The following is a 27,701-nucleotide window of genomic DNA, read 5'->3' on the forward strand; positions in this document are numbered from 1 at the left end:
GATAGATAGATAGATAGATATATCTATTGGACTGGTATCTACGGGGTCCGCGGTCGGGACATTCCCTGGCACCCGCTCATCTAGGAAGTGCAGCTGAATATCTATTGTATAGATAGATAGATAGATAGTAGATGGATAGGAGATTGATAGTAGATGGATAGGAGATAGATAGATAGATAGGAGATAGATAGGAGATAGATAGATAGATAGATAGAAGATAGATAGATAGGAGATAGATAGATAGATAGATAGGAGATAGATAATAGATAGATAGATAGATAGATAGATAGATAGATAGATAGATAGATAGATAGATAGATAGATAGATAGGAGATAGATAGATAGGAGATAGATAGATAGGAGATAGATAGATAGATAGATAGGAGATAGATAGATAGGAGATAGATAGATAGATAGGAGATAGATAGATAGATAGATAGATAGATAGGAGATATCCTTATGCTGTGACTTTTTATTATTAGGCGCCATATTTTCCTTCAGTTCCTTTTCTTACATTATTCTCTCTCTTGTCTTCACAGCTCAGGTGCCGGACAACGATGAGCAGTTTGTTCCAGACTACCAGGCTGATAACTGTAAGTCGTCTTCCTCCTCCTCCTCCTCCTCCTCGGTTACTCTGCTCTCCAGGACATAGGGCCATGGCCACCGCTTCCTTATATCCTGGGGTTTATTCCTTCTGGATGTTCTGAAGTGATTGTTCCTATTCTGTGTAATCTAATGAAGCCTGGATGTAATGGAGGTCGGAATCCTCTGCTATACCAATGAGTCACTGGGTTAGACAGATGTAGCAGAGGGGAATTTTTGAATTTAACCCCTTTGAGGCTGTATTTGGGATGCTGGACTAATGCGTCAAGTTTAAAGGGGTACTCCAGTGAAAATATTTTTCTTTAAATCAGCTGGTTTTAGAAAGTTGTACAGATTTGTAATTTACTTCTATTTAAAAAATCTCCAGTCTTCCAGTACTTATCAGCTGCTGTATTACCTGCAGGAAGTGTTGTGTTCTCCGCACACTGGGTCTGACACACTGCTCTTTGCTGCCACCTCTGTCCATATCAGGAACTGTCCAGAGCAACAGCAAATCCCCATAGAAAACCTCTCCTGCTCTGGATAATTCCTGACATGGACAGAGGTGGCAGCAGAGAGCACTGTGTCAGACTGGAAAGAATACACCACTTCCTGCAGGGCATACAGCAGTTAATAAGTACTGGGAAACTGCAGATTTTTACATAGAAATAAATTACAAATCTATATAACTTTCTGAAACCAGTTGATCTGAACAATACTGTTTACTGCAGTCAGACTTGCATACATTCCCCAAACTGTGGCACTCCAGCGGTTGCAAAACCATGATGGGAGTTGTAGTTTTGCAACCGCTGACAGATAAATCTGTCTGTGTAAACGCTCTATTAGAGAAGATGCACTTACTAGCCGCAGATGGGGTCATGTTATATCCTTTCCCCCCCTCCCCATTATACCATTGTAGGTCAGCACCCTGTGCCTTAGAGGTTATTATAGTTCATGGTCGGCTGCGGACAGTTCCTTCCTCCTTTTACACCAACCTCAAGGAGTCTTGAAGGATCTTTATTCTTTGCAGCTCGAATGATTATTTTTTTATTGCCGGGGTTTGTGGTTTTGCTTTGCTATGCGGCGCTGTGAATTACAGTAATAACCCCCATCGTCGTGCAGCCTGGACAAAGTCCTTGCGGCTCCTCGCTTATTCCTTTATGGTATGAGCTGAGCTTGTCAGGCGTAGTAGAGTCTGCTGCATCTATAGCACAAGTGGTGCCAAATGACAAGCTCGGCTCTGCTACATCTGGATTGGGAGCTATGTCAAATGACAGTGTTGAGTCTGCTCATCTGTATCACAAGTGTAACCGAATGACAGACTCGGCTCTACTGTACCTACAGTGTGGGCTATGCCAAGAGAGAACATCAAGTCTGCCCGTCTGTGCCACAAGTAGTACCAAATGACAGACTCATCCCTGCTACATCTGCATTGTGAGTTATGCCAAAAGACAACATCAAGTCTGCTCATCTGTAAGGCTGGATTCACACTACGTTTTTGCAAACTGTTTTATTTTCATCCGTTTTTTTTTTTTTTTTTTTTGCAAAAAACAGATGGAAAAAACAGATGCAACTTTTTCCATTGACTTCAATTATAATAATAATAATAATAAAAAAAAAATGATCAAAACGGATCCGTTTCTTTTTTGTGACGGACACAAAAATGAGGTCGACCACATTTTTGTGTCTGTCAAAAAAAAAACGGATTCGTTTTGATCCGTTTTTGTTTTTTTTTTATAATGGAAGTCAATGGAAAAACGGATCAAAACGGATGCAAACAGCTGAATCAGTTTTTTTCCATCGGTTTTTCATCCGTTTTTTCCCAAAAAACAGATTGCAAAAACGTAGTGTGAACCCAGCCTTATACAAGTGTTAGCAAAGACTTGGCTCTGCTACATCATGAAAGACAGCATCAAGCATCATCTGTATCACAAGTGGGGTCAAGTGAAAGACTCGGCTCTGCTACATCTGCACCTGGAGTTATACCAGAAGTCAACATCAGGCCTGCTCATCTGTATCACTAGTGTTACCAAATGACCGACTCAGCTCTGCTATATCTACAGTGTGAGTTATGCCAAAAGACAACATCAAATCTGCTCCTCTGTATTGCAGGTGATGACAATTGACAGTTTCAGTGTTGGCCTTTAACACTATGCAGATACAGCAGAGCTGAAATTGTCATTTGGCACAATTTGCAGCACAGATGTTGCAGGCTAGAGGTCGCCCTTTGGCACAACTAATGATATCGTTTTAGGCTGGGTTCACTTTGTGTTTTTGCTGTCTGTTTTTTTTATGTTTTTTTTTGTAAATGGATGAAAAAACAGATGTTTGTGTGCATTGATTTTGATCCGTTTTTACATTGTACAAAACGGATCAAAACGCATGTTTTTTTTTTTTTTTTTTATCAAATTTTTATTAAACAAGGTGTTACATAAAGAAGTGAAGAGCATGTCATAAACCTAGAGGTCACGCAGGACCTTGCAGAAACAGATGACCTAACAACAAGCTCTGAAAATTATACAGTTTTTTAATAAATCAGTTTTTTAACATACAGTATACAAAAACGGACTGCAAAAAATTCAGTGTGAACCGGGCCTTAGCAGAGCTGAAGATGTCATTTGGTGCAACTCACATCACTGTTTCTCTTTTTTTTTTTCACAACATTGTAAAATATGGAACAATGCAGATAAGGCTCTGTTCACACTGCAGTCACCGTAGCATTTGTCGTTTGAATGGGAAAAAATCGTTCTCCATGCTCTGCTATCCTTCCGGTCACATAGAATCTGAATGGATCCTCTGACTGGAGTGTGAACACAGGTCATGTTCATACAATGTATGAGACTGGCCGTTCTGTGACACGGCCGGGTCACGGAACGGCCGGTCTCTGAAAAGATCATCTCCACCTTAGTGTCCTTGTATCTAGATTTTATTAAAGGGCCGGTAACCTTAAATTCTTAGAAATGTCCAATAGGAGCCGCTGATTTTTCTCAACCCTGATGATTGTGAGGGTTCTGCACCTTGTCACTCATCCTGGCAGGAGATACTGGGGGTTGTAGTCTTTATTATCAATGAGGAGTAGTGACAGTTCTCTAGTCTGTACAATGTGTCATTGCTGCTTGTTATATACGGCCTTTGTACCATGATGGCAGCACAAAAAAAACAAAAAAAAAACAAAAAAAAAAAATATATATATATACTTTCCCCAGCCCCCCTCCTCTCATCCACTGCTCATTATCAGGAAATCTCCACTCTTTTACATCAGACGGGCCCTGTGTAACCTATGGAGAGGGGAGGGGGGAGGAGGGAGATTAGTCGGCAGCAGAAAGCAGAGAACAAAGGATTACACAGCGGGACCTGTGTGAAAGCCAATGTTCAGAGGTCAGAGAGGTCAGTGCTGACTGTCAGAGGAGATAGCCCGGTGATGTAGCAGAAAATAACTCTTTGTTGTCCTGTTTTAGTGCCTCATCTCCCTACACCCCTTCCCTCTATATAGAAAACCATGAAGACAGGGGGGAGAGCTTCAAACGGCTTTTTCATGATAAAAATGCATTTTTTGGCTAATTACCCCAATTACAAAGTTCCTTAAAATCACCTGTACTATTGATTTCTGGAAAAAAAAAAAAACGACAGTGACACTTTAAAGGGACAGTAAGCCTACTCCTCCCCCGGCCACTGGACTGGGCAATTCAGAAAAAGTAAAGAAGTCCATATGGAATCATAACTCATTTCATATACACAGGAAACCCCAGGATCTAGTAGGTCCTAGGTAAGTTCCTGTAACAACACCCCTAGTGGTAGTCATCCAAGTTACTATATAGAGCACATTAACAAGAAGAAAGTAGGTTGAAGAGACTCTGTCAGTAGGATTATGGTGTCCTATCTTAGGGTAGCATAAACTAGTGACAGAGAAGCTGAACAGAATGATGTATCACTTACATTGTCCTGTGCAGCTGATCCAGAGATATCCTCCTGTATAACATGGACAATAACTGGTTCTCTCCATTATGTGCATGAGCTCAGTAGTCCTGGATATTCATAAGAAGCAGAAAACTCCGCCCACCAGCTGCTGATTGGCAGTTATCTATCCATGTTGTGTATAGGCAGTCAACAGTCAATCAGCAGCTGGAGGTCGGGGGGAGGGGTGTGGAAAGAGTCATATTCTCCTGCATATTAGGAGAACGGCTGAACAGAATGATGGAAGTAATACACTCATTTAAGGTGAAATAAACCGAGTGACAGTTTCCTTGCCTGCATTAAACACTGCTTTGATCATGTGCAGATTCCAGTTCTCTACAGGGTCCTAGTAAACTCCACGTTGTTGTAGGTTTCCTTGATTGAGACTCCAGGCAATTGATGGTAAACTAATAAAGTAAAATGAGCAAATCACAAGTAGAGTGCAAACATTATAACACCAATAACAACCAACAGAGATAGTAACATCCTATAGGGTGTACAGAGAGGGTGTCGCTACCGATCCCCTACATGAATATGCAGATGTGTTCACCATGCACCTTACATTACAGCACAGGAAGAATTAAAAATGCATCATTGTAGCTTCTGGGTGTGAATGAATACAAAGGAAGCTGTCAGGTTTTAAAGCTGATGCTCATTTATCTCCAACCTTTTGTTTTATTTATTTATTTATTTTTAAAGTAAGTTTAAGTGACTGAAAAAATAGCAAAAGGCATTACAATTCATGAGGTTACAAGAGTAATGATAATAACTTGCATAAGTGACAAAAAGCACTAAGTAACAGATATATATATATATATATCTTTACAAATCCATTCACCTATTAACTATATCTACTAAAATATTGGCCTGTATGTGCAAGAATATAACTAATATAATACTGCTCCTATATATGAGAATATAACTACTATAATACTGCCCCCTTATATACAAGGATATAATTACTATAATACTACCTCCTATATACAAGAATATAACTACTATAATACTGCCCCTATATACAAGAATATAACTACTATAATACTGCCACCTATATACAAGAATATAACTACTATAATACTGCTCCTATATACAAGAATATAACTACTATAATACTGCCCCTATATACAAGAATATAACTACTATAATAGTGGGTAGTGAGATACAGAAGCCTGCACCACTCCAAGACAATGCACTTTCTAGATGGAACCTTGGGTAAGTCCTTTGGGCCAGACAGCGTGTGTGAATATGGCTGCTGAAAGGGGGTGCACACTACAGAGGTGAGAGGTACTGAAGTGGAGAAGGAGAAATATGCAGTCGCACTCACCCTTGGACTTTCAGCTGAGCGGCTTTATTGCAATTCACAAGGTGCGGGGAGGGAGAGGACTCAGGTGTGTACGCGTCCTGGGACGGCCGTTTCGGGGATACGCCCCCTTTGTCGACCAGGTCGACAAAGGGGGCGTATCCCCGAAACGGCCGTCCCAGGACGCGTACACACCTGAGTCCTCTCCCTCCCCGCACCTTGTGAATTGCAATAAAGCCGCTCAGCTGAAAGTCCAAGGGTGAGTGCGACTGCATATTTCTCCTTCTCCACATAACTACTATAATACTGCCACCTATATACAAGAATATAACTACTATAATACTGCTCCTATATACAAGAATATAACTACTATAATACTGCCCCTATATACAAGAATATAACTACTATAATACTGCTCCTATATACAGGAATATAACTACTATAATACTGCTCCTATACAAGAATATAACTACTATAATCCAACAAAAGAGAAAAAGAAGCTTGCACTCACCACAGAATTGCTGCAAAAGACATACGTTTATTCAGTCTCCATGGACATGTGTGCGGAGGGGAAGTGAAGGCAGGGGCGTCTGATGGCTACAGCCGTTTCACGTGGTTAACCACGCATTCTGTGGTGAGTGCAAGCTCCTTTTTCTCTTTTGTTGGATTATACCTACACTGGTTTAGCTTTTTGCACCTCCACGCTGCACACTGCTGCCTAGAATCCTCATTTGGAATTATCGTAGCTCATGGGTATAGAACTAACAGCGTATGAACATTGGTGCTAACTCGGATCTACTTCCTACATTGTTATATATAACTACTATAATACTGCTCCTATGTACAGGAATATAACTACTATAATACTGCTCCTATATACAGGAATATACCTACTATAATACTGCTCCTATATACAAGAATATAACTACTATAATACTGCTCCTATATACAAGAATATAACTACTATAATACTGCTCCTATATACAGGAATATAACTACTATAATACTGCCCTTATATACAAGAATATAACTACTATACTACTGCTCCTATATACAGGAATATAACTACTATAATACTGCTATATACAAGAATATAACTACTATAATACTGCTCCTATATACAGGAATATAACTACTATAATACTGCTCCTATATACAGAAATATAACTACTAGAATACTGCTCCTATATACAGGAATATAACTACTATAATACTGCTTCTTATATACAAGAATATAACTACTATAATACTGCTCCTATATACAGGAATATAACTACTATAATACTGCTCCTGTATACAGGAATATAACTACCATAATACTGCTCCTATATACAAGACTATAGCTACTATAATACTGGTCCTATATACAAGAATATAACTACTATAATACTGCTCCTATATACAAGAATATAACTACTATAATACTGCTCCTATATACAAGAATATAACTACTATAATACTGCTCCTATATACAGGAATATAACTACTATAATACTGCTCCTATATACAAGAATATAACTACTATAATACTGCTCCTATATACAAGAATATAACTACTATAATACTGCCCCCTATATACAGGAATATAACTACTATAATACTGCTTCTATATACAGGAATATAACTACTATAATACTGCCCCCTATATACAGGAATATAACTACTATAATACTGCTCCTATATACAAGAATATAACTACTATAATACTGCTCCTATATACAGGAATATAACTACTATAATACTGCTCCTATATACAAGAATATAACTACTATAATACTGCTCCTATATACAGGGATATAACTACTATAATACTGCTCCTATATACAGGGATATAACTACTATAATACTGCTCCTATATACAGGAATATAACTACTATAATGCTGCTCCTATATACAAGAATATAACTACTATAATACTGCTCCTATATACAAGAATATAACTACTATAATACTGCTCCTATATACAGGGATATAACTACTATAATACTGCTCCTATATACAGGAATATAACTACTATAATGCTGCTCCTATATACAAGAATATAACTACTATAATACTGCTCCTATGTACAAGAATATAACTACTATAATACTGCTCCTATATACAGGGATATAACTACTATAATACTGCTCCTATATACAGGAATATAACTACTATAATGCTGCTCCTATATACAAGAATATAACTACTATAATACTGCTCCTATGTACAAGAATATAACTACTATAATACTGCTCCTATGTACAAGAATATAACTACTATAATACTGCTCCTATATACAGGGATATAACTACTATAATACTGCTCCTATATACAGGAATATAACTACTATAATGCTGCTCCTATATACAAGAATATAACTACTATAATACTGCTCCTATATACAAGAATATAACTACTATAATACTGCTCCTATGTACAAGAATATAACTACTATAATACTGCTCCTATATACAGGGATATAACTACTATAATACTGCTCCTATATACAGGAATATAACTACTATAATGCTGCTCCTATATACAAGAATATAACTACTATAATACTGCTCCTATATACAGGAATATACCTACTATAATACTGCTCCTGTTGCAGTATTTCCTCAGTCCTTGTGTAACTGTGGCTGAACCCCTATCATAGAGGCGTATTGTTTGTACAGATACATTATGTCGGTGAGTGGGCTGCATTAGGAATTTATTACTAAATATTTTGGGAGTGGATGAGCGATCTTCTTCTTATCCTTCTTATAATTTCCCTCTTGTATTACATTATAAGGAGTCATCTGGAAACACTTCCTTACATAAAGGCTTCACTATCTGTTACATAAAGGAGTCAAAATCTCAATTGTGACTAATGCCGCCATCCCATAAAATAATTGTTGTGTTTATTGCGCAGTTGTTGTACTAAAATTTTCCGTTCCTGACCATGAATCTGGTTTCTCCGGGCTGCAGCGTATAATATTTCAGAATGTGAGGGAGCGCGCCCGGGTCCTGGCATGGCTCGGAGCTGTCGCTTGTTGGCAGTTTATAGATAGAACATGGCAATATGCGTAATTCATACCGTGTTATCATTTGTCAGAGCCCATTAACACTGGCCATATACCATCCGCAGAACGCCATGAGGCATGTGTTACATTTCACACCGCTCTAATTTATGGTCATTGTCCGAATCGGTCCCGGACTGAAGTGCCTCAAAAAGTCTCTAAATAATTCATGAACTCTGGAGCTTATAGTGTAAACTGCATAGACGACTGAGCGGAAACCTAGGAGCGTAAACTTTGCAATTTTTTTTTTTTACTATTTTTATTTTTGTTTATATTTTTTTGACAGTTCACATGAAACTCGTTAATAACATTTAATGTATTTTTTTAATAAATGTGTTTTTAATTTCACTTATATCCTATCTATCTATCTATCAAACACAAGTTCCGCAGCACTCAATTGAAAGCTTTGCCCGGTGCCGTGGTTCACACCCCGATCCACAGGTGTCTATATAAACATCCAAAAAGTAACTGCAGCACACAGGACTTAGTGAAAAAAGTTCAATCTGTATTGGTGATTATTCCATACAAAACACACGGTAAATGGAAAGCAACGTTTTGACGTCTCAATGACGTCTTTTTCAAGCCAGTGATTCACTGGCTTGAAAAAGACGTCATTGAGACGTCGAAACGTCGCTTTCCATTTACCGTGTGTTTTGTATGGAATAATCACCAATACAGATTGAACTTTTTTCACTAAGTCCTGTGTGCTGCAGTTAGTTTTTGGATATCTATCTATCTATCTATATATCTATCTATCTATCTATCTATCTATCTATCTCCTATCTATCTATCTATCTATCTATCTATCTATCTATCTATCTATCTATCTCCTATCTATCTCCTATCTATCTATCTCCTATCTATCTATCTATCTATCTATCATCTATCTATCTATCTATCTATCTATCTATCTATCTATCTATCTATCTCTCTGTCCATCCATCCAGGCTATGGTAACCCAATGGTTCAGTGATGGTATGAACAACCTATTCCATTAGATATTTTAGTGTCACATTTAACAAGCTCCGGAGGGGTCGGGTTATGGAAGGTTAGTAACTTCTTTTACCCCAGACAAAAATTCTGCTCACTTACAGAAAATCGATGCACGGTCTGGGCTCTGCACAATCTCCTTCTCTATCATTAGCCCCGTCACCTTTGCCCTTAACCAATTTTACAGCTGTAGGGTTAAGCCAAATACAGACCATCTGTCTCTCTGTGTCTCCTGTAATCTTCAGCTGCACACTTGCTGAGTACGGGAGCTGACAGAGGTGACATGTAACCTGCACTTGTTGCCTGGACCCTGGGGGTGGCCGCTAGGGGGCTGAGCCTGTGGCGGATAAACTGCAGCCTGTCACATGGTGCTGGATGGTGTCAGCGAGGCATATGCTTTCTGCATTAGCCATAATTGAGAATAATTTATTTTTCATATTTTCCTTTCTTTTTCTGAAAACCCAGAGTATAGGTTGATCTATACACGGGAAGCAACTGACGGGAATTATTACAGGTCACAATATGGAATATGGAGTCTATCCTCGACCTTGGACCTAACACTGGCCATTCAGTTTAGATAGCTGTCGGCTGAATGGTCATCTCCTCCACCCCATACGTATGTGGGCTTAGCTCGGCTGAGTGTGCATGCAAGTGTTCTAGTTGATCTGACAGCTGAGAACATATAGCTCACTACCAGAAGAAAGAGAGCTTGCTCTCTAGTGACACCTATTGGAGGTAGCATCTCTACAATTTAGAAGCCTTGAAACTTGACTGAGGAATAATAGCCGAGTAAGAATCTCTTCTAGAAGGAAGAGTAGCCCATCTGTAGGCATCTGTTTGAGGGTTCTTTACCTGGTCCCAAACGGATGAACATTCACATATTTCCAAGAAAGTTATCAAGAGCTCATCACTGTATGATAACCTGACTTCCATATCTAGGGGACACTACACGTTCCCCCTCTTTTCATTGGGTTACTCAATGTTTAGTGTTTCCTGCACCACTGCAAATAGCTCTGACTGTCATCAACTGGAAAGAACCAAAATAATATTTGAAACGGAACAAAACTAAGTTTTTCTTCCACATTGTTGATATTTTTAGACATGGAAATGTTCAGCTGATCCGATGATTAATAAAAATTCACAGGAGTTGAATTATTATTATTATTTTTTTGCTTCTTACTCGAAAGTTTGACATGAAGACTTATCGCAATATCAAACTAGTTAAGCTAAGGTCAGTGGTGGATTTTATTTTCTTTAATATTTTTTTATTTATTTTTTTAGTGTAGGTTTTTAATAGCGGTTTAGAAATGTTATCGCTAGATTTGTCACAGACATAATTCACATCTTTCTTCGGGCACAGTAAACAAGAAAAATGGTTTAATGGCTCCATAAAAGGCACTCTATGCTGATAGCTGAGATTAGGCCTTTCAGTAATGGATTTTGGCATGGGGGAAGGGCACTGGTTTGGCAGAGGTAAATGTACTGGAAGACAATCTGCGAGAGCCTCTGATATATGTCAAGTGCTTTCAGTCTTGTTTTCTTGTACAGGAAGACAGATTGAAAAAAAAAAAAAAGCTTGTGACACCGTAGTCCTTATCTACACGCAGGTCATCCCCTTTTGCTTCTGGAATTCGACCAGGTGCTATGTTATATAAACGCCGCTTATCGCTTAACTAATTATACGCTAATTGGGCTCTGCTGTAAAGCGGGATGCTGCAAAATCCATCATACAATAAAAAATAAATACAACTCATCCATGCTTTGATATCTCTTCCAACATAGCACAGTGGGCAATAGGAAGGTGCGCAATTCCTTATATTTTTCTTTCTTTATGGGACAGCTAACACCTTAATATGTCAAATGTGAAAAAAATTTAAATACAATTTATAAATATTTTTATTATTACTGTCTTAAAGGGTTATTACAGGGGGAAAATTTAAATTTATTGATAAATGTAAATCTTTACAGGACTTATCTGAGGAAGTAGAAAAAATCCACTGTACTGCTACTGCTATGTCAACCCATTCATGAGTGTAAGTGAGGCGGTCACTGGATTCCATCCAGTGCCATCCCCCTTTTTTCTGCTTATTAGTGGGGGTCCAGACGGTGACACCTCTACCAGACATACACAGGCTTCCTGTCAGGCTAGAGAGACAAGGACAAGACAGTGAAGCCTGAAACTTGCCCCAACCAATGTCCCTGCCTACTTGCCACAGACGACCCTAAACAGTCGCGGACAACCACAGAGTCAGTCCCTACACTGAGTAGGTGAACACACAAAACATAGACAGACAAACAAAATACAATGAAGGATAGTCAACTAGCAGGGTCAAAACCAAACGGACAACTCAGTACAAAATCAGAGCAGATAGTCAGATGTCAAGCAAGAGGTCAGAACACGGGCAGAGCAATAGCAAGCGTATTAGGACAGGGAACACTGGGAAAGGAGCAGGGGAGCTGGGACTAGTGTGAGCTAATAGCCAGCAGAGAAGTGAGGAGCTGGCTGCTTTTTATCCAGGATCAGAGACTAGGTCCAGCAGCTGATTGGAGCAGCCCTGATCCCAGCACCAAGTTTAGCTGGACAGACCTAGCAGTGCAGTAACCCTTGCACTGCCATAAGTCTGACAGGCAAGACAGGTGTGGCTGAAAAGTAAAACACAATTCAGACAGGTGCTATATATTAAAGTAATTAACTGGAAATCACTGATACACTTTGTTATAGCTCGTGCTGGACCTGGGGGGTGGGCCTTTCTTTGGCTGAAGCTCCACCCCTGAGGATCCAGACCTACACATAACATGATATATTCATTTTGCCTGGCATGTTCCTTTAGGATACAGCTTTTATTTCAATGCTATTTTTGGAGCTAAAACTAGAAGTGGATTATAAAAAGTCCTTTCCTGTATTCCTTCTATGACTTCAAAAGTCCTTTCCAAAGACCCCTATCCAAATCCTTGGCTTTTGAGACAGTCGGGGGACTCTCTACAGTCTCAAGAAAGTTCAGATCTTCCAAAACCATTCATGATCCCGTCTCTTTCAAGGTTAAAACGTAAGACGTAAACTTCTTAAATCGACACGTGATGCATCCTGCGGTTAATAGCGGGACGGCCGGTCTTGAATCTGCAGGATCGGCATAATGGAGAATTCATTTTAGCATCACTTAATCCTTACTCAGCATCTTAGATGAAGTGTTACTGTAGCATCCAGTGCTGAGTGCTTCACAATCTCCAAACTTCAGACGACGCACGGTCCATAAGCATTAAAGATTTTTTTTTTTTTTTTTTACTACTTCTTCTTACGGCGTGCAAGCAAAATGTATAGAGCAGGCAGCAGGCTGGAGCCGTGTTCGGGGAGTTTAATTGAATTAGTGTTGATCATGACTCCAGATGATGGTGATTTGATAAGGAATAATTCAGTACTTAACAGGCTTTTACATGCACCAGCTCCATGTGGGAAGGTAAAGAAGCAAGGAACGCAAAATGAATATGCAGCTTTTTTTTTTTTCTTCTTCCTCCCCCCCCCCCCCCCCTGTGTAAATGCCAGTAAGCTGGAACACAGCCTTTTAGCAGATGTACAAGCTTTTGGTAATATGAAATACTGTTTTCTAGAAATGTACAGGGCATCCCTTATTATAAAAAAATTAAAAAAAATTGCAAGAAAATTATTTAACATAGGCGCCTACTCATCTCGCCTTTTCTTCCATCTCAACATTTCAGTTGGCAAGGAAATGAACATTCATTAGCTGCTTTTCCCTTATCACATTAGCACATGCATTTATACATTGGTGTTAGTTTTACAATTTTTTTTTATTTTTTTATTTTCTCTTGAAATTTTTCTTTTTTTTTTTTCCGTCCCCAAATGTTCATGTGGATTTCCCAAGGAGGGATAATAAGTTATGAAGGCCAACGTAATGTATTTGTTACTATTGTTTTTCTAGTGACTATGTTGATACAATTACAATTCTGATAGTTCTAATGTTTTCTAGTGAGGTCATGCTGTAAATATTATTTCCTCTACCAAAATGGCCGCCTCCGCGGCAAATCGAGGCTCCGTATTAACGCTTTATAGACGCGAGATTTTCACTGCTTTTGTGTACCGTGTTTTGTTATTGAGCAAAATAACCTTTGTTTTTGTAAACAAACTTAATTTTTTAAAATGACTTTACCAGCAATTTGGGGTCGCGTTCCCACATTTAAGGCCCAATTACACAAAATGATTATTCGTCGATATATACTATCTGTTGATTTAGCAAAAAAATAAATAAATAAAATAAATAAAAAAAAATATATATAACAATGCTGATATAACCATATTTTTGCACTAAAATTGTTCACATTGCACCAAAATATAACATAAAATGACGCCACATAAGCAGCTCCTTTCACTAAAAACTATGTAGTAAAAAAAAAAAATAATCCAGTTTTGTATTGAACAATTTTCCCTGGATAATCCATATGGGAATTCTTGCCACAGGAAATGAAATAATCTAATCGTCCTCTTTGCTATTCACTGACCACATTGGCGGAATTGACTAAATGCATATGAATGGCGGATAATCTTAATTGATATTGAATTGCGCGCATGGTGAGAGAATTCCGCCCTTTACTGCTCAGGCCGAGCATCATATCATATAAAAGGACCGATCCATCTTCTTACTCTGCCATATGCCATGTTATATGCTTTTTACGCACATATCTATTGTAATGCAGTTTTCATGCTTTTGCCCTTCATATTTTTTTTAATATATGTCTTGTATAGGCTCTGTAGGTTGTTTGAAGCCATATAGGCTTTGTTGTTTGTTTCTGTACAGGTCTCATAGGCCCCATAGGCCCAAATGTGTGTTCTGCTGTATAGGCCCTATAGGCCTTGTTGTGTGCTGATGTTAAGGCTCCATAGGCCCCTGTGTGTGTGTTCTGCTGTACAGGCCCCATAGGCTTTGTCGTGTGCTGCTGTATAGGCCCCATAGGCTTTGTCGTGTGCTGCTTTATAGGCCCCAAAGGCCTTATCGTGTGCTGATGTACAGGCCCCATAGGCTTTGTCGTGAGCTGCTGTATAGGCCCCATAGGCCCCAGTGTGTGTTCTGCTGTACAGGCCCCATAGGCTTTGTCGAGTGCTGATGTACAGGCCCCAAAGGCCTTATCGTGTGCTGATGTACAGGCCCCATAGGCTTTGTCGTGAGCTGCTGTATAGGCCCCATAGGCCCGGTGTGTGTTCTGATGTACAGGCCCCAAAAGCCTTATCGTGTGCTGATGTACAGGCTCCATAGGTCTTATCGTCTGATGCTCTATAGGCTTCATAGGCCCCATTGTGTTCTGCTATATAGGCCCCATAGGCCCCGTTGTGTTATGCAGTACAGGCTCCATAGGCCCCATACATCTTGTCATGTGCTTCTGTACAGGCTGTATAGGCCCCATTGTGTTATGCTGTACAGGCTGTATAGGCCTCGTTGTGTTATGCAGTACAGGCTCCATAGGCCCCATACATCTTGTCATGTGCTTCTGTACAGGCTGTATAGGCCCCATTGTGTTATGCTGTACAGGCTGTATAGGCCTCGTTGTGTTCTGCTGTATAAAATCCATAGGCCCTGTTGTGTACTGCTGTAGAGGCCCCATAGGTCTTGTCTTGTGCTGCTATACAGGTTCCATAGGCCCTGTTGTGTGCTGCTGTATAGGATCTATAAGTCCTATCTAGTGTCCAAGGACATGGCTGCCATTATAAATTTTAGTAGTTTCTACCTTGTGCTGTTATACAGGTTTCATAGTCCCTGCTGTTTGCATTACATTGTAATGTCCTTTAAGGACCTTGTTGTATGGTAATACAGGCAGCAGTGATATAGTCAGGCTGTAATTCTCTCAAAACCACCAGACAATCTTTATGGAAATCACAGACCATTCGTTTTTCTGCCCCTTCACATTTGACTGGCAAAGTCGACCATGTCAGTACTGTGTAAGTTGGAGAGAGGCATTTATTACCTGCACGGGCCTTAGTGCTGCCTTGTAGTTGTGTACACGAGCGACTGACGTCACATTATTATGTTATTAAGTGTCAAGTGATGATCTCTAAGCTCTTAAACCCCATAACCTGTAAGCCGAAGGTCTACAATCCTGACTCACTGTACATGCTCAGGTTTGCAGATATATATAATAATTATATATATATATATATATATATATATATATATTTATTATTATTATTATTATTATTTATTATTATTAATCACCATTATATATATATATATATATATATATATATATATATATAGTATTTTTTTTTTCTTGGATAATTTCTTTAGGATTTTGCTTTACCCAGGCTCTTCTTTATGAACTCTAATAACACTGAATTAATTTTGTATTGTTAAAACTAAGATTTTTAAGCATTGTTTATATGAAAAGAGTCATTAAAAAAATCCTGATGACCCGTTCCCTTAAATTAGATTTTTAATTAAAATATAAATAGATTTTTTTAGTTTTGTGCAATGTGATGCATTAATATTACTGATTATTTTCTCCTAGTGGCTTTTCACGGTGTCCCTTTAAAAATTAAGAAAGAACCCCACAGCCCATGTTCTGACCTGAACACCGCATGCAGTCAGGAACAGCCGTTTAAATTCAGCTATGGAGAAAAGTGCCTGTACAATGCCAGGTAAGCACCTCAATATGAGACATGGGGGGGTCCTTTGTGTCTGGGTGGTCTGGTTTTTAATATTGTGTGTCAGAGGATTGGGTTAGTTTCTGTCTGCAATGTAAATCCTCTCTCTGTGTATTGACTTCCTGCTGGGCTTGTGCTTATATATAGCAGCCAATCAGAACAAACAGAGCTGCAGCATAAAGCTTGGGGGGAGGGGCAAAACATCAGACCGAGCCCCTGATGAGGCAGGAGATGGACTTCAGACTCCCGTAAAATTGTAAAATAAATAAATAAATAAATGGCAAGTAAGCAAAATCCTGAGGGTTGATGTAAAGTGTATATACATAGAAATTACATTAAAAAAATAAAAAATAAAATAATAATAATAAAAAAAGATATATATATTATTTTATTTTTTTATTTAATTCTGTACTCAAAACTATGGACTTCTGTTATTGAGTCTGGGGGAAGATCACTATGCAAAGAAGCTGATGAATTCGCAATCACCACCTAAAAATATGAAGACACCTTTGTAATTTACGGGTCTCTCTAGATGGCGGCGGTGTGATTTATGGGGACGTTTTGGGGCCTCTTGGCTCTACGTTCTCTTTAGATGAAAAATAATGCTTTTCAGCAGAAGTGTTTACAGGGAGCTTTTTAACCTTTGCTTTTTTCCCCTTACTGTAATGCATTTTTGTTTAGCATAGACCAGACAGGCTTTTAAAGTGATTTACATTGCGCTGCCCGTCCAGCGGAGAATGTATTGTGACTTGTAGGTAGGCTACGCGGCCGATCACCTGATTCCCCTTCAGCTGCTGTGTAAATATGTCTAATGTAACAAGGACATCTGTTACTTTCTAGTCTTTGATGCTTCATTTTCCGTATTCTAAAATCACCAGATTCCCTGGAAATAAAAAATCCCAGATTATTTAAATCCTTGAGTCCGAATCATTTTCTTGTTGTGTCCAACAATATGCAGTTTACAGCAAATTGCAACAATGTGTGGGGGATTATGGCAGCAGTGCCTCCACTTGCGAAATGAAGTATTACACCCTTCCCATTAAAATCAGCAAATTGTCTATATCATGTATGGATGTGCATGATCCCCCTCCAGTGCATGATCCACCCCCAGTGCATGATTCCCCCTCCAGTGCATGATCCCCTCTCCAGTGCATGATCCCCCCTCCAGTGCATGATCCCCCTTTCAGTGCATGATCCCCCCAGTGCATGGTCCTCCCCCCCAGTGCATGGTCCTCCCCCCCAGTGCATGGTCCTCCCCCAGTGCATGATCCTACCCCAGTGCATGATCCCCCTTGAGTGCATTATCCTCCCCCCAGTGCATGATCCCCCTTGAGTGCATGTTCCTCCCCCAGTGCATAATCCCCCTCGAGTGCATGATCCTCCCCCCCCCAGTGCATGGTCCTCCCCCCCAGTGCATGATTCTCCCCCAGTGCATGATTGTCCCCCAGTGCATAATCCTCCCCCAATGCATGATCCTCCCCCTCGAGTGCATGATCTCCCCCAATGCATGATCCTCCCCCAATGCATGATCCTCCCCCAGTGTATGATCCTCCCCCAGTGTATGATCCTCCCCCAGTGTATGATCCTCCCCCAGTGCATGATCCTCCCCCAGTGCATGATTCTTCCCCCAGTGCATGATTCTTCCCCCAGTGCATGATTCTTCCCCCAGTGCATGATTCTCTCCCAGTGCATGATTCTCTCCCAGTGCATGATCCTCCCCCAGTGCAGGATCTTCCCCCCAGTGCAGGTTTTTCCCCCCAGTGCATGATCTTCCCCCCAGTGCATGATCCCCCTTGAGTGCATTATCCTCCTGTGTAACAGATGTTCTTTGCAACCTCTCCACTGTAGTTAATAAAGGAGTGTCCTTCCTATAGCTAATAAGAACCCAGTAAAGGCCACCATATTGGCTGTTGGTAGTTTCCTATGGGTCTAAATTATAAACAGTAGTTCTTTATGCTGAAGCTCATAAATGTTGGTTTCAAAGCCATATAGGTTTAGTTATTGCTGTAAATTGCCTTAGACATTGACTAAATAACTAACCAAAAGTTCTTTAATCTACTTTTTATTACCCATGAATACTGTGGACATGTGGTTTTGGGGCACATTGCTACTAGCAGCCTACATAAGACAACCAACACTTTATAAAATTGTATCATGTATTCAAATTCACGTGTCCAGTACAAAATAGGATGTAATGCACCTATTCTACCACATGGTGCAGTGTTCTTTTGCACCCATCATATTCCACTATAACTGTTATCACTGCTCGTTTTCCTCTTTCTTAGGATAAATTTGTAAATATTAAAGACGTTCATTGAAAATTATTGTTTTTGCGGTTATTTCCCTTCTAGTGCCTATGATCAGAAACCACAAGTTGGAATGAGGCCCTCTAACCCCCCAACCCCCTCAAGCACTCCAGTGTCCCCACTACATCATGCATCACCCAACACAGCACAGAATCCTAAAGCAGAACGTATCTTTCCTACACATCTTCCGCCATCCCAGCCGATCCCAGACAGCACCTACACAATGGACCACAGGTAAAGCCATCGCTCATATCTGCTCACTGTGTTAAGTCCGGGTTCTACCTATGTAAACCCCATAGAGTTTTGCTTAGGATTGGGGCTCCAACCAGAGCATCATTCCAGGTACAATGTCCGAATGAGATTGTTCCGTTTACCTTTCATGAATTCTGGATGACATCATTATAGTACTAATGTAGGTGGCCCCCTGGCATTTCCAACCAAAAAGTATTTTCAGGGGTGTGACTTAAAGTGATGTTGTAGTTGTGCATTTATCACCTATCCATTGAACAATAGTGAAGGTTTAAACGCTGGGTTTGAACTCCGCATTTTACTCCCCTCAGTTGGAAGCAGCCCTAGGCTGTATCCATGTTTTCCATGACTCTCTAGGACTTCATCCAAACTCAGCAGCCACGAGTCAAACGTCAAATGTTTGGGTTCGGAGAACATTGCTGAACCCGAACAGTTCAGCATCTTCTCTCAACGCTAGGGGTTATCCAGTGCTACAAAAACATGGCCACTTTTGCACCACTCTTGTCTCCGGATTGGGTGGGGTTTGAAACTCAGTTCTATTGATGTAAATGGCGCTTATTTGCAAACCGCACCTGAACTGGAGACAAGAGTGGTACAAAAGTGGCCATGTTTTTGTAGTACTGGATAACTCCTTTAAAGGTTTGTCTGTCATGGGCAGGGTCGTAGCTGGGCCTAGATTAGGGTATAGAGACTAAAATTGTGCTCCAGGTCAAACCTTTGGCTTTGGTGAATATTAACAGCAGATGTTCAGTTCTTCTGCAGTGCCACCCCTGGTTAGGTGAAGTACTACAATATGTCCATCGGAAACTTGAATGGACTTTTATTGTAATGCCAAAACATGCTGGTTCCTCCAAAGAGAGATGCTCCTTGTAGCCGCTCTCTATTTCAGTTTACTTCTGGGGGACCCAAAAGGAGGACTTTTCTCCATTTGAATTATATTAGGAAGTAGGAAGAGTTGCCACTTTATGTTCTAACATCTAGAGTCCAGGAATGTAAATTGAGCCGTTTGTCTGTAAGGCCGGGCTCTCATCGTTGTCTCCATATGCCGATATTCTTACTCTAACATGGAAATGCGACATCTCTTTTGTATACATGTTTTGCATGGCAAATGTTTCCAGCAAAGGGGAAAATGCTACTCTGCTCTGCACTAATGGTTTAGAATCACCTTGGCTGGATGCAGCCCATGTTCCGTCAGCTCCAGGCCCGACACGGACATCGCTCAGGTCTCATGATTTGTTGCAGCCTGTTATCCCCTTCCATAAATTCTCCCTTCCGCTTGTGACCTTCACTGAATAACGCTGAGGAATCACTTTGATTATCTCACATTGCACCTTTAAAATACAATCACACAATTAACCTTTGGTTGCGGAGCGTCTATAGTTTCATTCCTTCCTTTTGCAAAACGGATTTGTTTTATACTGTCTAATAAAAAAATTGGCTTCGAAATTTAAGGAGTGTCTCCGGAGCTGGCAATAGCCAAGATGAAAATATGTGTTAACTGCCTTAATGTGTTTTTAGGATTATGTCAGAGACGCAACATTTTTTTTTTTTCCACTTTTTGCTTATTTTTAGGTATTTTTTGTTTTGTAGTATGTTACTCAGGTTTGTGTTCATATTATCCAGATCTGAGCAGTTACTTTTTTTTGTGTTTTGTTTCCAATGGGGAAGGAGAAAATGGTTAAAAAACAAAAACAAGGATGGGGCAATGTGCCCTGATGGGAAGAAAACACATGGTTGGAGAACAAAAAATCTCAAGTACCATTTCTTCGACTTTTTGCTCTTAAAGAGTTTTTCCACCTTTAGAACTTACACCCTGTTCTCGGGATAGGCAACAGTTCTATAATTCTGGGGTAACCGACTGCTGGGATCCACTGGGATCTTGAAAATAGATTCCCAAGTCTCCCGATGAAACATATGGTGGTGGTGACGCATGTGCACCGCCACTCTATTTTCTTCTTTGGGAGATAGCCATGTGCCTATCTGTGCCACTTCTCCATTCCAATGGGAGACACTGGACCTCATTCACAAGATAGTGGGGATCCAAGTAGTCAGCTACCCCATGATCATACAGTTACCCCCTATCATGTTTATAGGGATGCATGATAAAGGTGGGAAAACCATGGAAACAAGGAATTAGAAAAACATGGCTGCTTACTTACAGAAACAGCACCACACTTGACTATGGGTTATGATAGCTCCAAAGAAATGTATAAGGCTGAGCTGCAACCATAAAAAAAAAGTGTAGTACTGTTTTTTTTAAAGAAAGTTTTTATCATCTTGTGAAACTCCTTCAACTGTTAGGGAAAGAGATGTATTTTTTGCAGGTTTTTTTTTTCTGACAAACTTTTTGGGCCCATTAGCTAATCTTTAATTTGTCAGGATCCAAAGACCGTACTATCCATGTATGAGCTTCTCTGGTTGGCCAAGCCATGTTCTCATAGATAATGGAGACAAGTAGAAGCCAGATACCTCTGACACTGCCCTATCTCTTGGAGGAATTGGGCATGTTGAAAACCAAGCTGCCTGAACCTCTTATCCCCTCTTTGTGCTATTGGTTAACATACAGGAACCAATCATGTACGGTTATTTATCAAATTTTATGGAAGGAATAAAGGCCCCCAAACACCTTCAATTATTGACAGTCGAATGATTGTCTGGCCATCAGTTATGTCTCCCTCCCACCCGTCCTCCCCACACATGGAACATTCGGGACAACCTGTGAGGTCTATGGGGAAATTTAAGCAGCAAGAGTAGGCAGAGAGCTCTTGCTGCAAGCGGTTGGCTGTGATTTTCCAGTACGGCCAACCCCTATCACCCCTGACGCCATCTCTTGGTGGTTGTTCAGAACGGCCCTATCCACCCACAAGTGGCGGGTTCAGCCATCTAAAGTCCAGACTCCTATAGTGAATTATTGACTTTAGAAGCCATTTTATCCCATTTGTGGATAGCATTGCCTGAAACATACCTCCCAATATTTGGATGCCCATTTAGAAATTTTAAGACCCACTAGATCCACCCAAGAACACTTGCAAAATCTTATTCTAAAACTCTATCTCACCTGAGCTATTAGTTCTATATATTAGTTTCTTTCGTATTTTTTTCAGTAATTATTTTAGCTTTGTTTTTTTTCTGTGCAAACCAGGTTTCGTCGGCAACTCTCAGAACCTTGCAATTCGTTTCCACCGCTTCCTACGTTGCCAAGAGAAGGCCGACCTGTCTACCAACGACAAATGTCTGAGCCAAGCATCCAGTTCCCTCCTCAAGGATTTAAACAAGAATATCACGACCCAGTGTACGAACACAGCACTATGGTGGGCAATGCCCCCAACCAGAACTTCCCTCCACCTCTTATGATTAAGCAGGAACCTAGAGATTTTGCTTACGACTCAGGTAAAAACCGCTCTCCTGTTGCATAGATTCACCGTCTTATTTGTGAAGTTTCTTCTTTTGTTAATGTTCTTGATGTGGGTCCTCTAGAGGATACTATGGTGGGCCATTCTGACCCATATCTTCTCAGTAAAGATGGTCAGGGAAATAGCTGTTTCTAAATTAAGTTGGCTAGGCATTACAGTTAGCGTTGAGTGAACTTCAGGCTTGGCAAGGTTTGTCCGAACCTGAACACTCGTTATTTTACTCCCGGCATCTGGAGAAGTTGGATGCTGCTCTAGGTTTCCCAGGAAAAGATGGATACAGACTATGGCTGTATCCATATTTTCCAGGACCCCTAGGACCCCCATCCAACTTCTCCAGCCAGCCAAGTTGGCGAACTTAACACTAATTATAGTCTTATCAACTATCTTTGCTTGATGATAAAGTGTCCAGTAGAATCTGAAGTGTTGCTTGGGCGTTGAAGGTTCCTGCATTTATGGATCCCCCCCCCCAATCAAAATTTGAATAGCAAATAGAGTATGAAAGGAAGGTAACTTAGTAGATGTTTGATGTCAGTCCTTCATCTATGAAAGGTGTCCAGAAACAGATCAATCTATAGTATGTGGGCCAAAACCAAGGAAGCTTAAAGTGGAACTGCCAGCAGAAAAATAGTAATGTAAAGAAGCCGTGGCTAGATAGGACCAGTCATCCTGATTCTGGGTATATGTATGTGTGTATTAACATGCAAATTGAGCCCAAGTGCCCAGTGGATGTTCCCCAGCTTGGCAATAGCCCAGGAAAGTCCAACCCATGTTGTCTTTATTACAGTCCCAGAACCCGCTTGCATCAGCCTACCTTTCATCGGCCACAGAGAAAGAGGACATGGGCTGGTCTTGTCTAAGCTCTTGTCATACTGGGGAACAGTCTTTCCTGATATATGATGGTAATCCTTACGTATGTTATATTACTATAAAGCATACCAAGTGCAGCTACATGTCCCACCAGAGCAGGACAGGGCGTATAGCGGAAAATGGATGGTCTGGGTATCTGGGAAACCAAACTTGGCCCAAAGTCTGCTCTTTAATGTCATCTTTATCATCTATATTATAAAGTAATCCTGAAATTTTGCAGTTTTGATTCACCACTTGGCCTAAAACTAAGCTGAGACTGTTCTGTCTATGATGATAAGGAGGACACTAATTCAAAGCACTCTGTACAGCATCACAGTGATCAATGACACCAGTAAATTGAGGAAACAAGAGATGAAGCTCACAGCTCAGCTTCCCCCTCCCTGTGGAATAACCACTTCAAAGGTCACAGAGTATGCCCAGTAACGTTTCCTATTTATGGCAATGGGACAGCTCTTGTCTATTGCTGTCTATGTCCATGAGGCTTACTGTAAAGCATATCACTAAATGCTGTTAAAAACAGCTGAAGCAAGATGGCTGCCACCATAAAAATGTCCCAAAAAATATAAGGAGAAAATATGAAGGCAATAACTAATGAGAAAATGAGAACATGTTTAATATATCGATCATTAAAATAATTTGAGGTGATACATTCCCTTTAACAAAGACCGATCATACTGAAGCCATCTGTCTTTTCTTTCGCTCTTGCTTTAGTTATGTAAATATATATAATTTTTTTAATATATATTTTTTTTTACGCTATATGACACTGTCTTCCCCCTGCCCCCCCCCCCCCCCCCCCCCGGTTTGAAGGCAATATGGCCTCCCATGATGGAAAAAAATTTACTCAGCCTGGTTAAAGGCCCCATTGTAAAAACCAAATAAAATAAAACTCACTGATTGAATTTGTCAGTCTTTCTCATGGTGTCGTGGGTGCAGCCCGAATAAACACACATCATTGAGATGGAGAGTTACAGTAAGTGCTAGTGTCTCCTTATTAGATTTGAGAATTGCGCAGTCTGGATTTACTCTTTATGCATTAAGGGAGGTCACGGGAACGCAGGCTGCATTTAAGATCTGTAATGGAAGTTCTGTAGATGGTCTTAAACCAATCACGTAGATTTTAGCCATGACTGATTGATCTCCAGGGGGGCTGCCTTTGTAAGCGCTGTCTTACATGAATGGTCTTTGTGTAGCTCAGAGCTTCATTCATAAAGTCAACGAGGAGGTTGGAAAAAAAAAAAAAAAAAAGAAAGAAAATTCTCGGAGCGGTTCAATAATCTTGAGCTGGAAGGTTTAAAGTTCCATCAGCTGTTCTGCTTGCCAGATATCTCGCAGCAATGATTAATGTGCGCTGGCTGTGCCAGTATGTTATATGACTCTATTTTATGGGCTCCGTGTGTACCGGATATACACAGATGTAGAAAGCTGTGTTCTCGACTGTGAAAGATTAAAGAAGAAATACTCGGTTGTGAATTCCATTCAACTTTTTTTTTTTCTTCTCTTTTCGACCTTCTCTGCTGCACTGTGGGAAGCTGAGGCCAAGCCGAGCTTTAGTTTATATTCACGTGCGGCAGATTTGTTGCAGAAATGTTCCGTGCATCTAAATGAGGCTTGAAGAAATCCAACCATACAGTAACAGCTGCATTAGGCCATGTTCACACAACGTGAACTCCGCGGTAATCACGGCCGTTGTTGCAACGGCTGTGATTAGTACGGAACTTACGTTGTGCTGCAGGCTTAGGGAATCCCGGCCGGAGTGTATACACATAGTATACACTCTGGCCGGGATCCCTAGCGGCGCCGTGAGAAACTGACATGTCAGTTTTCTGCGGCCTCTATTCAATGAATAGCGGCCGCAGAAAACCTTGTCAGTGCGCACTATGGAGCATGTGGCTCCGGACGCACGCCCCATTGTGAGCAGTGGAGAGTTTTGATGTGGGCGCGTATGCATGCGCCCGCATCAGAACTCAGCAGCGCTAAAGATCATCTGGCCGGTACTGCAGTAACAGCCGGGATGATCTTTTCTGAGATGAGACGGACAGTCTCATACAGCGTCTGAACATAGCCTTAAAGGAGAACTATCAGCAGGATAGACAAATCTAACCTGCTGATATGTCTCTATTGCACATGAGACTCAGAAGGAAGGTAAGAGACATACCTACCTCTTCACTGTGCCATTCCATTGCAGTTAGTTGTGTGCTCCATGGTCCGGTAAGACTCTTAGGAGCACTGGGGCACCATTAGGAGCACTGCCTGTCCCCATAGAGTTGATCTGTTCCCAACCAGCCCTCTACTTTCTAATAATAATGAATGGAGCGGGCCAGCCCTTAAAGGGTTATTGTGGCCAAAATTATATGCTGCCAGGACAGGAAGGGGTAGGTTTTAATAGTAATAATTAAAGAGAAAAAAAAACATACCAAGCCCTGACACCCCCCCCCCCCCCCTATTGCTCCCCTCTAGCTCCTATGTGGCTGTGTTAGGGTATCCTCGTCTCTCTTGTTCCTGCTCAAGAAGTGAGCGCTCAGGAGCAGTAGCTATCCAGACATGAGTTGTGGGGACTGGGACATAGTCAGTATGAGAGTGGCAAGCATACCCATTTAAAAGGGGTCAGGATGCCATATGCTATAATCCCCTAACCGCTGTGTACCCACTATGTGGCCAGAATGGCTTTTTTTTTCTGTTTTGTTTATATGACCTGGCGAGGATCATAGAGAGAGAGAGGAGTGGGGAGAAGGTGACTATTTTTACTTTAATACAGATAATATGTTATGGGCTGAGCAACCAGGCATATTCCTGTCAAAATGAAAGGGGTCCCTGCTTATCCATGTAGTTTCCTTGGCCTCTGTGTAGTCTGTCACTGCGTACTGTGTAGCCCAAGAAGATAACAGATTGTTGGGAGGTTCACACATCATTAGCCTCAAAGGCACATAAGATACTAGTATTATACCTAGGGGCGGATGCTGTTACAGACTTGTTTGGGGTCATCCAGGAACACCTTTTTAGACACTTTTTGGTTTATTTCAAAGAAACATGATATTTTTAGGCGACCATAATAGGTTTTCAATAATTTTTTAATAATTTCGTAAGTTATAGGAGTGCTCCTCAACATCGGAAAACTTTTTTTTTTTTTTAATTTCCTGCCTTTGTTGCAGTTTTCTACATGGCGGCTGTTGTTCACATCTTTTTACATGGAAACGCTGTTCGAGAAAGAGAGCGCATACAGTAATTTGACCTTAACGCTATAAAAGCACAGGCTTGTTTTTATTTTTGTAACTTCATGTACTTGCTTTCATTTTGCCTTAATTAGTTTCTTGGCAGTCATCTCTACCGGCAACACTTTCATCTTCAAGTACCTCCTAATAATTGTTTTTATTCAATATCTTTCAAAAGATGCAAACATAGACCCAGCAAAGTTTAATTGTATTGTTTCTTTTTTTTTTTTTTTAAGTTTTTTTTATATTTAAAAATTTACAAATATAACATTGTATGAGGACACAAAACTTTTTTAGGATTTTTTTTTTCACATTCTCATTGTCTGTATTTGGCCATGTTCACACAGCGTTTTTTCTGCTCCGTTTAAAATGACACCTGTCATTTTGAGTCTAAAATAACGGACGTCGTTTAGCAGCCTGGCCTCCCCTTAGTGTAATGACGGCTGTTTGTACATTATTCTAGTTTGGTTACTTATTGGACTTTGGATGCGGCTTAATTGAAAAGTCCATTGAATTTCATAGTAAAAACGGAGGAAGAACGGTGACAAAAGAAAAACTGTGTGTGAACAACTAATAAAAAACGTCCGCTGTTTGCAAAAGACGTCCAAAAATAATGACCATGTTCATTATTTTGACGTCCGCAGTAAAAACGTCCGTTATTGAATACATTGTGTGCATTGGACGTCCGTCTTCCCATTGACTTCAAAGCATTGCCATAGCAGTCAGTTAATTCGCTGCAAAAATGGACGTCATTTTAAATATGAAAATCGTCCGCCTTTTCAATATTTTTGACGTTGTGTGAACATAGCCTTTCGTTCTAAAGTTGTTTTTTTTTTTACTTTTGTTTTTATATTTAATTTCCTAGATTATTTACTTTTTTCATTTTGACGTACTACTTTTTGATATTTTAACAAATTTTTAAATACATTTTTCTTTTACTTTTTGACATTTATTCATATCTTTTTTTTCTATTGTTTTTATTACTATTTATAGTTTTACATTTTTATTTATTTTGTGTTATGCTTATTTTTCTTTTTTCTTTACAATTTTTTCCATTTTTTTTTTAGCTTTTACATATATTATTTTTAATCTCTACTTGATTTACTACTCTATTACATTTTATGCCAAGTGTGGATCT

At 40.1% G+C, this 27,701-nt stretch overlaps 1 protein-coding gene across 3 annotated transcripts in view; it reads left to right on the forward strand.

Annotated features, from left to right (window-relative positions):
* Window positions 1-27,701, forward strand: part of ETV1 (ETS variant transcription factor 1) — a 57,332-nt gene that overhangs the window by 15,721 nt on the left and 13,910 nt on the right. For all 3 annotated transcript variants that reach the window (XM_069959340.1, XM_069959342.1, XM_069959341.1), the window contains 4 exons: window positions 540-593; window positions 16,381-16,510; window positions 18,868-19,056; window positions 22,214-22,461. In XM_069959340.1, the coding sequence (XP_069815441.1) occupies window positions 540-593; window positions 16,381-16,510; window positions 18,868-19,056; window positions 22,214-22,461 (621 nt within the window). The remainder of the gene's footprint in view (window positions 1-539; window positions 594-16,380; window positions 16,511-18,867; window positions 19,057-22,213; window positions 22,462-27,701) is intronic.

Source organism: Dendropsophus ebraccatus, chromosome 2 (genome assembly GCF_027789765.1).
Source record: "Dendropsophus ebraccatus isolate aDenEbr1 chromosome 2, aDenEbr1.pat, whole genome shotgun sequence".
In the NCBI taxonomy this organism is placed as follows: Eukaryota; Metazoa; Chordata; class Amphibia; order Anura; family Hylidae; genus Dendropsophus; species Dendropsophus ebraccatus.